We start from the raw sequence: 14,282 nt of genomic DNA, 5'->3' as shown, positions 1-14,282 counted from the left end.
ACTAAGAGGTTTCCGATCAATAACTGAAAAAGTGTTTCGGCCTACTGGCGTCAAACATCATAAGATGATTGCCTGTCGTCCTTTTGTTGCTCTTACGGTCAGTTTGATAAGGCTCAAGGTCACACTGACCTAAATGACCTAGGCTACTGAAAGCGGCTTCCGATCGATATCATTCTGAAAAAGCTTTGGCTTATATGTGTAAAACTTAAAAGAATTGTTTGATATTTTGTGTTAATTACCAGTGTGACAAATTTCACTTGACATGTATCTCGGTATGATTTTTCCGGAAAGTACCCTTAATATCTGTTATTTGATATTTAATTAAAAGAAAGAGAAATATTATATACAACGGCATAAATAGCAGCTTATAAATACACTTTTCAACCAAACATTTTTCCATTACCCTTTATGAACAGATTCAGTCAAACCGAGTCTACTATTAGTTTGCTTGGTTGCATTCTATGATTCCAAAAGATATTCATATATATTTTAATACATATAACAATAGCAATCTTAGTGCCGTATGATGGCTGTTAAAAGTCTCTCCGTACTTTGATTCAGTGTTGTTATATTTTGTGATCATTTTTGGATCGCAGAGTGCATTCAATCTTACTGACATAGAGCTCCGCTTAAGCGCTTAAGCCGGTAGCACATTCCGTTACTTTTCATGAACAGACCCAATCAGACCGAGTCTTCTATTTTTTTTGCTTGGTTGCATTAATATAAATTCTATTTAGAAATTCTAAATTAACATGACATTGCGATTACATAAATTTCTTAAAAAGAATACTTTTAAAATCGACGGTTTCATTCGTAATATGTTTCGCAATTAACATTTTATTTAGAATGCCAGGGTTTAGTATAACAAAAAAAAATACATTGCCGGTTTTTATCTTTATTTTTTATTCATTTTATTTTTAAGATATTGTTTTCATTTCATAAAAAAAATCTAAGTTTGCCGAACAAAATTAAATTGTTATAATGGTATCAGCTTACGATTGTTTCACCGCTCTGGTCTCTTTAAAACCACATACAAAAAGGGAACAGCTTTATACGATATTGCTTTTCCTAATTATGTTTTAAAAGTAAACAAGGTCAATTTTAATGCTATTCAAGTTAAATTCACAGTGAAGGATTATTTTCGGAACTGTTCGAACTTACTTTTCTGTTGTTTGCGATCTGCTGACATAAAATATTTCTGATGCGCATTTCTAAAAAAATAAAATTATATTAAAATGTTTAGGTTACAAAACAACTAAAAATATATCTGCCCGTTCATAATATTCAGCCTGTATGAAGTTAAAATCTGTTTTCATATTGATATTCTTGATCAAAACGGGACCGGCCGACCCAGGCCGCGGCATCATCGACCCACAGAGGCGGCGGTCGCACGGCGTGATCGCGGGTCTTCCCAGCCCGAGACAGTCCGCGGCATCATCGTCCCACACGGGCGTTGGTCGCACGGCGCGATCGCAGGTCTTCTCAGCCCGAGACAGTCCGAGCAGCGGGGTACAGGTTCCCCTCCAGGAGCAACCCGACCAGGGTTTCCGAGGCGACGGCCTTGCAGGACGGACGACGGGACAGGCGATTCCGGTTCAAACTAGTTAGCAGTGAACATGTAGGAATTTTGTGTGTGAAATGCCAAGTTATTTCCGTTTCAATCAACATTTCTGCAGAAGTTTTGAAGCCGGCGAGGTTATCTCAGGTGACAAAGCGCAGCACATTTAATTTACTTACTGGGCAATGGTTTGATCACTCGATAAACAATTTTGCAGTGACATCGTTATTATACATGTGATTCATAAATAGAAGGTGTCTGATACTTTTGAATTTCTTTGTTAGTACTGATAAAAATCTAGTAACTTAGCGTAAACCACAGGAAATTAAATAAAAGCAAATTTATCAATGTTATCAGAATAGCCTGAATGATATCAAGTAAAAGGGGGAAGTGGGTGCAGCGGCGTTTTTGGATAAAACGTTGTCAATCGATATTGCGGATATTTAAGTTTACATGTTCTTATCAAGCTTTCTTTGGAACCTTCGTCGAAAATACCAGACTTGATAGTCACTTTGACGTCAAACTATAAGCAAGTGTGAAAAAGACCTTATAGCGGTTGACTGACTTTGGAAAACCCCCCAGACCTATTCACCCGCAAAACTCACGTAGTACAGTATAACAGCATTATGTAAGTGATGGGGAAGGTCACATATTCAAATATTGCGTTTTCACTTGGAAAATAACTCGTATGGACTAAATGATCAATATGCATCTTCTCAATACATGCATATAAAGCTTATAATTATAAACGATTTGGGCATTTACGAAAACTAAAATCTCGTATATTGTAGACAATAAAACTGTCATGGAATTCCTACCTACAGCAGTTTTATCATTCAAGATTTCATGTGCAGAAAAGATGGTGTTCTTTTATTTGTTTTAGATGGAGCGGCTGGCATATTTGCATTGTATATGTACAAAACAGTTTTAGTAGAAATTTAGATTTACCGTCAAATATACGCACGCTTAACATTACCGCAAATGTATGATGTGTCATTCGATATTTCTAATTTTGTTTCTGTTCCTTAGGATGTATATTCTTAGATAATATTCTGATGTTAATAAACATCTTTAAAGTAGATAGTAAGGTAAAAAAAAACACCAAATTATGTTATCGTCCTGTTTCGAAGAACGTATATAAAGCATATTTACCAGTAAAAGTCAAGTTCGTATGTCGAAATGTTCAATATTTTTTATTTATATCAGTTCAGGGGTGGATCCAGGATATTTTTTCAGGAGGAGTCCAAATGGGGGTAGTTGCGGGTGGGGTGTACCCCTCCCCCGAAAAAGTTTTGTTTTTCGGTGTCAACGGAGAGCGAATTTTGAGCGTTTAAAAGTAAGAAAAACATGCATCTGTATCCCATCAAAAATGTAATCATCATTTCGAAAATTAGAAATCCAATATCATTACCTATAGTGAATGTTTCCTAACGCAGGTACTTACAATACGATTTTTGTACTGTTTAACTTTGAAAATACTAGGAGTTGGGGTGGTGGGTCCAATGCAGTTCCAAAGATAGTATCTGTAAATCTCGGACAGTTTTACTTAACAGTATCATATTGTAACGTAATAGTCATTGTTCGAGGAATAGGTCTGCATTGTGTTCATATATCAGCTTTTTGTGTCACACAAATCATTTCAAAATAACCATTTGTCAGGATTTGACACGGATGGCATTATATCACAGTTTTTGATATCTTTGTGAAATTGTGACTTTGTTTATATGACTGGTTTGCTACTTAAATATACATTATCTATATAGTAAACGTCCCTTTTTGCAAACTACTCGGGACAAGCAGAATGTGTTGGCTATAAGCATTATTTGCATAGCAAACTGATTAATATAATTTGTAGATTTAACGAGCATTGCAATTTACCAGTTATATTAGTACATTTTTGCAATTGATTTTATTATCCATTATTTTGTAATAATCCTGAACATTTGAATTATCAAAAACATATGCCGTCTATGCTAACGGTTTAAAAATGCAAACTTCTATTGAGAATAAAATCCAATTGAAAGCAAATACTTACACAAAATTAAATCCTAAGAGTAATGTCCTGGCATAATACCGATATAAAGTAATACGATATGCAAGTGTTTGAAAACCCATCCAGGAAAAAAAAAACCACAGACTTTCACAAGACAAATATGTTGCAAAACCTACTGCTGGAAAGAAAGCAATCTCCTTGCTACCTATACATATGCGTAAAGGTTTTGGGACATATCTAGAAATATGAGAAAATAATAGAGAACAATTCCAGTACATTTACATGCATTGCTGTACTATCCTGTTTAGAAATTAACATAGATAGCTTACTTTTGCATTGCATTGGTATAACATAGACAAGATTAGGATTTACAAATGCTGCTCACTGAACAAGTTCACTTTGTAAACAGGTTGTTTCCCATTGTTTAAAGAGAGCTTATAGGATAAATCTCTACATAGGGTTTATTCAAAAGGAATGTTTTGCCACTATGTTAATTCATGGTGGCCAACCTATGTGACATTTCGGTATGGTACACATAGGGGAACTGCTCGTTTCTGTGTAACATTTTTGCATATAATTTTCTTATCATGCTTATTACTGGACTGATTTTGATAATATTAAAAGCGTCGAAGACAGGAGAAAAACAGCTTTCTAGACACAAAACCTGCCAAATATGCTTAACACTTTTCTCAATCACTTTGCTTAAATCTTAATTCACGGACCAAATGTGTAGGTAACATTCACACTGGGATCTGAGTGAAGAAATGAAGAACAATTAAGAATGTGTAGCAGGTCATTTGAGCTGGCCATCCCGGGATTGTTAGAAAGTTATTTTAAGACAAATACGCGAGCGCCTCGTGGGATCTTAGCCTGGCAAAATCCACGCGTGCCAAAAACACCAGTGTAGATCAAAGTACTGTTACAACCCTACTTTATCTTGCAGTTTGTTTGCTTTCATGACAAATACATTCACATGTATTGAACATAATGTGAACATCAATCTAAAGTTTACATTTATGCATGGAAACGAAATTGTCCAAATTGTTTTTTATCGTTTGTGGGGTATATTAAAAGATCAACACAGTATTGACAAATATAACAAAGCTTGAGTCAATTATGATTTATTTAATCTATAATACGTTATATGCATGGATATTTACGTATACTATAGTCAAATATTAAGTGATACATGTGCAAGGCTACTTTGGCATAATAAAAATAGAAAAGCAGAAGTGTAAATATTTCATGGTCTGTCTAGAAAATATATTAATCGGGAGAAACATATCAGCGAATTGACCTCTTCTTCTGATAATCTGTAGAAAACATTGCTATAATTTATATATAAGCATGTATGTGGGCATTTAGCACCTGTCAGTATATATAGATATTCTCCGTGTAATTTGTTTCCAGACAAAAATGAAAAGAAATGGAAAAGACCGAGGCAGAAACTGCTTTGAATTTTAGTGCTGCCACGCTCAGTATACCAAGCAAATGCGCCATTGCACTACAGAGTAACACTTACATATTATGATTTCTAATAACGCTATATGAGATATGACAAGCGTGTCATACTATGGTAACGACTTTAACAATGCAACAAAACTAATCGATATTGTGCATAACTTTCAGTTCTACATAATGCATATGAAACGACACGTCAAAAGTATACAGACTCATAGAGTAGGAAAACATTTTGTTTTTTCTCAATTTAATCATCCTAATATTTAAAATCGTACATGGAAATGTAGTACCTTGATTATGATGTTCTAAAATGTCGTTGCGTAATGTTAGCGATGTCATATGTCCTAAATTGTGACTAACGTCAACCAATTATCAAACCATTATTTCATTAGCTTTCTTGATATTTTACATGCATTTAGACAATTGTTAATAATATGTCAGAAACACATAAAAGGACAAAGTTCACTTAAGCCTTATATGGCTTATGCAATTTAAAAAAAAAATCAAATTGGCTAAAATTTGAAAAACTATATACCGTTTGCTACCAGAATATTTATCTATTGTAAGGAATTAAGTTTTTTATAAACAGATTTATTAATTTGTTCAACACATATCACTGAATATTGCTGAAATTGCAATTTTGCCATATTTTAGGTCACGTAGGAAACTTTTTAAAGTGAGCACACTCAAGGACCACAAAAATAGTTTGATCGTAGGTCCAGCTTCTTTCACAGAATTTATGGCCCTTTTTCGATCGACAGCTGTGCCCGTAGTGAAAATTTCAGATTTGTTTAAAAATTCTGTTAAAAATTGAAGATTTCCTATATCCATAAAGGTAAACGTATTTTCAGTTATGTCAAATATTTTCTTCTATAATGAATATTTTGTAAATTATTTCGTGCAATTTAATAAAAGAATATCTCTTGATGAAAGAAAACATGTTCTTTACTCCATTTAGAAACTTTCAGTTTTTAGGCAATTTTGAGGCAAAAGTGAACCGTCTCCAAATTTGATAATGCAAATATCTTTTTTTTATTATTTTTCAATTCATTTTTGATAAGTCGCAAAGTACAAATTAATAATTAATAAATAAATTGCATTTTTAAGTAACATGCTCACATTGCTCACATTCTAATGGCAAACATTTGTATCCAACTGTAGTTTTGAGAGTGAAATACAAGACAGTTATTTAGATACAAATCTCCGCATTCTGAACTTAACATATGCACATGTTTTACAAATATTTATCATTAGCTTTTACTTCTTTAGTCACTGGTTACTTATTAAATCAGATATAATTTCAACATTAGACTATGTGTAAGTTAAGAGTTTCACTATAAGGCTCTTACATGACTTTCAGTGTAAGACATTACTTTTTCCAAATCCGAGAGACAACGTGAAATTGAAATTCGAGCGCTAGCTTGACAGGTTAGCAGCCGTTTATTTTATTACAACATTTTCAAAGATATTGTTAATCAAAAACCGCTCATACACTATAACGTCATAATATAATGTCGAATTATGACGTCAAATTCACACGTGTAGGGAAAAGATAAGGTGATCTCGCCTTGCCGTTTCCCGCTTGGTACGCAAGAATAATGATACATGTCATGCGTTTACTAATCGCATAGAAATATCCGTCCCTAGGGCACATGCGCATTGGGCGGTAACGAGGCTTGTGCAAAATCACCAGAAACTCCAGTCCGGTGTGCAAAAAAATTATAACCAAACGTGTATGCAAGTAGATTGAAATTATCAAACCTTTATTGAATTAAAAACAATGTGCACATACTTGCTTTCCTGAAAAATGCGCAACACATTTACATGTTTAAAATATTCAAATCATTCACATGATAGTGTGCCGTTTTAAAAATGGTGTATAGTACTCGTATAAGGAGTATAAATATACAATAGGTTGAATTAACTTTGTTAAATTCTGTTTGACGCTCGCTATAATTGTCTAAAGATAAAACTAAATTTTAGAAATACACCTCGAGTAACGTATAGGATATTACTTAGCAAACACCTAAGTGTTAAGTGCTTACTCGTTGATCCAATAACTTTAAAAAATTCCAATATCAAAGACTCAAGTCAGATGAAATTAAAGTAATTAAAGTAGTGGCAGGGAATAGGTAATTCTCTCTGGTTTATTGTGGCCTTAATAATTGTTCTCAGGTTTTGATAAATCGATTTGTCTTGTTAATATTATATCCCCTTATCCGTTTGAGGGAGCACACATAAACGCATGATGTTACACTATATTCAGATAGTATTAGATTGTTAAGAGTAAAAAGAACAGTACACCTGTTACGCAAAGAATCAGAAGTTATACATTTTTGTAATACAAAGTTATTTTCTATTTGCTTTCATTTATTTTGAAGAAATTACACTATTTATTATGAACAAGTTTGCAATCTGAAAAATGAATAAAAATCTAAACACGAATCGGACGCTGAAAAAAGAGATAATGATAACTAAAACATATTCATCCAGATTCAAAATCAACTATTAAAGCATATAGAATACGATGTAAATTAACATACATTTTAAATAAATACATGTACATTAAAACATCATTACATAAAGGCAATAAAGAAGGGGGTACCGTAAAGACACGACAACAAATATACCCATAACTAGCATTCAAAACACTTCATATATTAATACACAAAGAACATTTTGTTTTTCTTTCATAGATATGCAATTCTCTTTATCTGGTGCGGAAGATGTAATTTAACGCAGAAGAAAGATATGCATAACTAAAATATATTTATCCCGATTCAAAATCAACAATAATTTACACCTTTAAAACATATAGACTACGAAGTAACATACATTTGAAATAGAATACATTAAAACATTACGTAAAAATATCATAAAAGGGAAAGCAACATATATACTCACAACAAGCAAAAGAATAAATATATTCACAGACGAAACAGTTTATACTCTTGATTAAAGAGTAGCATAGATTTATTAGTTTGCAAAATGTTATTGCCTATATTTTACTTATCTAGATAAAGCAGAAAAAAGAGAATGGAGTTTGCAGTATAGTTATTTTCCAAAAGCAGTCATTTTTTAATACTCTCTTTTAATATTCTCTTCATCTGGTGCTGAAGATGTACGTAGAAATAGTGAAGAGGTTTTGATGAATGAGTCATGCGAAAAATTTTTAATTTTCACATTTCATGGATGTCAGAGGGACATCTCCACACATACATATATAGTTCACAATAATAGGATTTAAAACGTACAAATATAAAACAAAATTCTAACACGACCAGCAAATAACTTACATATGCATAGAAGAAAACCACTCAACGTTTTTTTTTGTGATAACGCATGCGCGTGCTAGGGATTGTTCTGTTTACCACCAAACCCCAGCGTGCAATTCTTTTTATGAATGAAAGTCACGTGACGTATGCAAATACTAGTGTAAAACTAGCGTAAAACGGCTTTGGGACTTCGCGATATATTCTTACGTATAAGAACTCAGAACACGGCTTTTTTTCTGCGTTAAATCACTTATGAAAACTTCTTATTTCCTGAATAAGACTTAGAATATTTATGTATAGCACAATGATACATGTGTGTTAAAATTTTGAACAATATACAATATAAACTTCAACACAATTACGCAAAAGAATAAAGTAAACATCATCTTGTTAGCAAAAGTTAAGGCATTGCTGACTGCAAAAAGGTGGTCAATCCCAAATAAATTTTGGAACATGTATTGTCATGTTCGTCTTGCTCTACCGGATATTAATGGTGTATGTTCATTTTGGACAACTCGAGTAGGGGCATCAGATACAATCATATCCGCTACTAACCCATTCACAGCTTTCTGAACCTTTGTTTTCAAATCAACCTTACCACTTTGATCTCCTTTGAATAATTCTCTTAGATATATTGGAAAGTCAAAGACAAATATATACTCAAGAACATTTACTGACGCACTAGAGCCACGGTCACTGCAAAAACTGAATATATGAATAAAAGCAATTGCGTAAAAGAAGGAAAGGGACTTCACTTTTAAGAAAATGTCCGTCAAACACTCTCTAACGGGAAACACTTGCCTGCGTATGGTATCATAAATTTCGACTGGAAGTCTCATTGGTTCTGCTATTGTACAAGAAGCATTTACAAACACTGGCAAATCTTCCTTTAAACAATCAAAGATATTGTCTAAAATCATCTTATTCTTTTGTTGTATATAACGGTATGTACATATGATTTCCTGTAACCCAACAGCAAAAACAAGCAGATATGGAGCATAATAATCAAGATTGTGTGCAATTCCGACGAAGGTGAAAACAAGGCCATGTAATAGAGTTACTGTTGGACTAATAACAATGACAACACACACTTCATAAAGACAACCCAAGACCGCAAGAGACCATGTAACAAATATTAACAAACTGAGTATATGCCCTTTATTACTGCTGATTTTTTAGTAGAACATGTCCGCTACCATGAATAGAACGAACAATTTACCACCGAAAACAGAATTGCTAACCAAAGTACACTGTAAAACAAAGCTGAAACAGTTAAAAGCAAAAATGATCGGAGATACCAAAAGACATTGAAAAACTTTGATAAAGAACTTACTGTTTGCAGAGATATGCCATGAACGTTTCAAAATTACCAACCACATGCGAAAACTGAACAGCGAGAAGAGTCTTGTATTATATAAAAAAGCAGAATATGTCCATAGGTAATGTGACACCGAACAATCAGCAATAGGCGTGTCCACAACCGAGATAAAATGTATGTATGGGAAACACTTTTCCAAATCTGCCCGAGAAGAATCTGATCTACATGATAGAATTAAAAACTTCTTGTAAAATAGAGCCCGTTCTTCATTTCCAAATATTTCTTTCAGGATTCTAACCGAAATAATACATAGCAAATATGGAATACAGAAATATGAAAATTGTCCAAATGTTGACCAATATTCTGTTCTCCACATATACCACTGTAGCTGTGAATCAGCAAATTGAAGAAATCCTTCGGGAAGATTATCTTTTGATAGCTGGTATTGACAGAATATCAATGCGGACAACCAAGTCAGAAAAATAAAGAGGTATAGAATTTTTCCCGTAATCATTGAAAATTTTGCTACATGAAGAAATATACGCCTCGGGGCAAATGGACATTCACCTTTTTCAAAATAAAGATGTGGATTTTCCCCGGGGTTGGACAGCATAATAGGAAATAGAAACCCAAAAAGTGGATAAATTATTGGGATCAAAATTGCTGCTATCAATATGACATCACTTAAACTAGAGTCGTCCACAAATATATCAGTACAACTTGTATTCGCACATTCAAACTTTTGACATTTTTTTCTATATACATCATGTGTATAATATGGGAATGTAAATATTGTTTGTTCCATGTAATTTCTATCACTAGCGCTTAAGTCAAAAACACATATTTGGTGATTTTTGTCAGATATCAAGCCTTTGATGAATGCAAAGTCATTCTTTAAAAGTGTCAAGATATCCGACGTCATTGTTTCTATCCCTGATACGCAGTAAGTATCTAGGCTAATATTGAGCTGTATCGTTTGTATTCCTTTGGACAGTGTCCATAACGAGAGAGCTTCTACATTACTTGGGTATCCAAGGATAATTAAACCAGCATTATTCACGAGGAAATAATTCGTTAAACCATATTGAACAACGTCGGATTGTTCTGAGAGTGGATTGGTTTCAAAACTATCATTAATCAAGATATACCTTCGAGTAAACTTATCTAGATTAATTTCAAATTTAACCATATCAAGTTCACCGAGGTTGAATGCTTTTAAAATGTATCCGTCTCTCTCATCAATTTCATTATGGAATCGGAACTGGCAATCGGTATAATAGCTTTTGGTGATTTTCAATAGTGTGCTCACAATAACTGCAGCAATCACTGCGTGGTTTCTGTCGACCTTCATATTGTCATCTGAAAATAAAAGCAATACATAGCTTGTAATCGACATTTTGCACACAGAAAGTAAAGCTGAACATATCATTTATAATATATATGTTTTTTCAACATTAACGGTGACTGATAAAAAGAAAAGCAGCTACATAAATTATAATAAACAAAGTTAAATCTTGATATCAAAATAATAATAACTAACCTTTTGATTAATTGAAATATTTCATAATTGGTTAAAAGAAATGCTAAAAATTCACTAACATGATTTTATTTCCTATCGCGTTTTTATCATGTGACATTGCCTTTACACACCTTTGCACCCTTCACATACTATATTATATACCGAGCTGCATAATTCAGGTGTTTGTCATAAAGTTATGATTCAGTAAACATTAGGTTATATGGTGATAAATAAAGATATAAACATGTACAATTGTCACGGTAAAGCTAGAAACCTGGAAAGAACATATAGTATAAGACTTTCGTGCATGAGCAAACTTTCTTATTGTACATGTTGTACGCAAAAAGCGGCTGGTAAGTGATAAAAAAGCAAAAAGGGCTAAACGTGTCAAATGGCTGATTTAACAAACATGATATGTGTTCATTTCCCTAAAACGCATGCATAAGTCATTGTAAATGTTATTCTCAGAGATTATGGAAAACGCTCGGTAAAAGTTTACATTTCAAAGTGTCATAATAAAAGTTTTATTTCAGTCAATGCATAGAGCTTTGGCGCATATTATCTATTTCACATACGAAAGAAGTCGGTTAGAGAACGTGTTGACGTTTTGTTGGAAAAGGCTTTTATAACAGTAAATACATACCATATATGACCGCTTTGATCATAACTACCGAAAACTAGCAATGTTTCTTACGATGCTTAAACTTATCAACGAATACATTGTAACTGATGTTCATAAACAACACTGAACCGCAGTTGTAACGCCGTTAATATAACGGTCACGAATATTACTTATTACTTTACTGTAAATAGTAACAAAAATCTGTTGAAACAACATTACGACCTCTGACAAATACATAATGGCGCAATGTGCCTAGCGCGCCGAGTCATAATGGCCCCTGGTAACCGGAAAGTTAGCGCGTTCTGATGTTGAAGTCGTGTAGTAGCGTCATTATGGCAGATGAAAGGTGCTGAATCATTTTAAGACCGAATGTAAATTATCGATGGCCTAGTTGATGAAATAAACAATACAAATAAAGCTCACATGGTTTTGGAAAAAAATGAAACAAAGGAAAATAACTAGAAAACTATGAAGCGGAAGGTGTGCCATTACGTCAAGAAGGCACAACCCACTTGCATATCAATGAATTATTAATATTAATAAGTTTCCATTATAAAATGCATCGACTTCCAACAGACATCTGAGTATTTTCTGACATTGTATACAAGCATGGTTAGATTCAGAGAGAAAAAAAAAAAAGAACAATGACATAAGCAGACTCTTTCAATTAATATAAAGGTTGATATGATTGATCAAACTGCACTTTTCCAATTGCCTGTATAAGTTAAACATGTCCTGTTTCTGTCGGATCGTTGATCTGAATTAGTACAGTACATTTTCGACATAATAATATACAAAATATCAAAATACCCCCACCCCTACCAAAAGAATAAAAAACAACAGATTTTCATGGAAAGTATTACAGCCAGCTGTAAAGTCTCGTTCAGATGTTATCTATAGGTAAGATATGTTATCGAAATATATCATTTTGTAGTATAAAAATCAAAATATGTAATTGATATTTTTCAAACCCCGCCAAGGTACCGGCGTCTAGTTTATTCTGTGAAGTATCAGTTGTTAATATTTGTGCAATGATGAATAAATGTTTCTTCTATTATACATTGAACCCGGATGAATGGCAAATTGACAACAGACATAAGAAAGATATCGTGATAACATAGACTAATCAAAGCGTACGTTAACAATAACATACATCCTGTGACTGTGACAATAACTGAACTCTAGTGCAAAAAAGGAAAATTGGAGGCCTTCATAGGTTAAAGCTTGTTTATCAGGTTTTGAATAAGGCTATATTAGTATGAATTTAAATTTTATCTATATCAAGTAATTAAACATATAGTGAGATCGGTGTGATTGATTTATAAGAAGGCCAAAGTAATGAACATTATATCGACAAGAATTCGACTATATGTTGGTGCCTATAAAACTTGGGATATATTCTTTATTTACAAGTTATTAGAGCATGAAGTTACACGGTTTTTGTTCACAAAGTACATATACCAATAATAATTAGTAAAAATATGTTATTTATCATAACTCTTAGCAACCTTTTAGTTCGAGATGTTTCGACTATGAAGGGGAATTTCAAATATGAATATAATGCAACCTGTCTAAAAAAACAACGTTGTAAAGAGATTGTTGTACAACCCTAGGCCTAGCGTGATAAACAAATACTTCTTCCTTATAATGATTGAAACATATGTCTTTGTAGAAAGATGTTGCTCCTTGGAGGTTTCGTCAAGAAAGTTATTTTCATGTCCTTGTACATGATGTTTTAAATAAAAAGATTTTTCAAAGACAATCTTATTTGGAAGGGTAATACTTCAAACACTTTTAAACATTGGATAGATTTAATAACTAATTACAAGTATATTAAAGTCCATAGCATGTATGACCATTTTGTGTCGATTCGCCGTAAAACCCAACTCACTCACCCCTATATGAGTGAAGTGTATGGCTATATTGATGAGTTTTATTCCCGTTAAGGCATTATTGTGTATACAGTTCATTTCCTGAAGATATTGTAGTTAATTCAGTTTCATGTCTTTTCTAGTGCAGGATCTATTTTGACTAAAGGCCAGTCTTAACCTAGTAAACATTTTCCTTCCAAATATTTTAATGACAACCATCAGTTTGAACGGCATTTAACCAGCTAGACGGCAGCTCAAAAACCTGCTACCTCGCTCTGGACGGAATTCGATGTATCGACCTCTCACTATGCAACAGATGCGCCGCTCTTAAAGATTTCCTGTACCAACTCCAGATTTTGTTCTCCATACTAAAGTCTTTGCTTAACCGACTAGCGAAGCTACTGACTAGTAAAATAACAGAATGACTTCACTTGTTAAAACAATGGTAATTATCAGTTTAGTAAATGAAGAGTATGTAATAAGCCAATTCAAGTTCGAGGCTTTTCGGTAGAATTTCTAGTCAATATTAGTATTGCCCTATACTTTTTAATATATAACTACATTACATACATTTGTGTTTTCCTATGGTTTTCATTGTTTTCCAGGTTGTTTGAACAGATTTCTTTAAACATAATTTTACTAACGTCAACGCTATACGTCAAACG

The 14,282-nt window shown here is 33.2% G+C and overlaps 1 protein-coding gene across 2 annotated transcripts; it reads right to left on the bottom strand.

Moving 5' to 3' along the window:
• Window positions 1-6,187: 6,187 nt before the first annotated feature.
• LOC123543186 (uncharacterized) lies at window positions 6,188-11,294 on the bottom strand. Of its 2 annotated transcripts, none has more exons than XM_045329276.2 (2): window positions 11,205-11,294; window positions 6,188-10,964 (listed from the first exon to the last, which is right to left on the bottom strand). In XM_045329276.2, the coding sequence occupies exon 2, from the start codon at window positions 10,954-10,956 to the stop codon at window positions 9,463-9,465; it is 1,494 nt and encodes a 497-aa protein (XP_045185211.2). In that variant the 5' UTR covers window positions 10,957-10,964; window positions 11,205-11,294; the 3' UTR covers window positions 6,188-9,462. The 2 variants fall into 2 exon arrangements, with proteins under 2 accessions (XP_045185211.2, XP_045185210.2); XM_045329275.2 differs by having other exon boundaries at window positions 11,146-11,261.
• Between the last annotated feature and the right edge of the window lie 2,988 nt (window positions 11,295-14,282).

Source organism: Mercenaria mercenaria, chromosome 19 (genome assembly GCF_021730395.1).
Source record: "Mercenaria mercenaria strain notata chromosome 19, MADL_Memer_1, whole genome shotgun sequence".
NCBI classification, from domain to species: Eukaryota; Metazoa; Mollusca; class Bivalvia; order Venerida; family Veneridae; genus Mercenaria; species Mercenaria mercenaria.
Note: the sequence above shows the minus strand (reverse complement) of the source record. Positions and strands in the feature narration are given on the sequence as shown.

Bases quoted from the DNA above. Each gene is read 5' to 3' on its own strand.
- LOC123543186 (XM_045329276.2), bottom strand. From the start codon at position 10,956: ATGAAGGTCGACAGAAACCACGCAGTGATTGCTGCAGTTATTGTGAGC.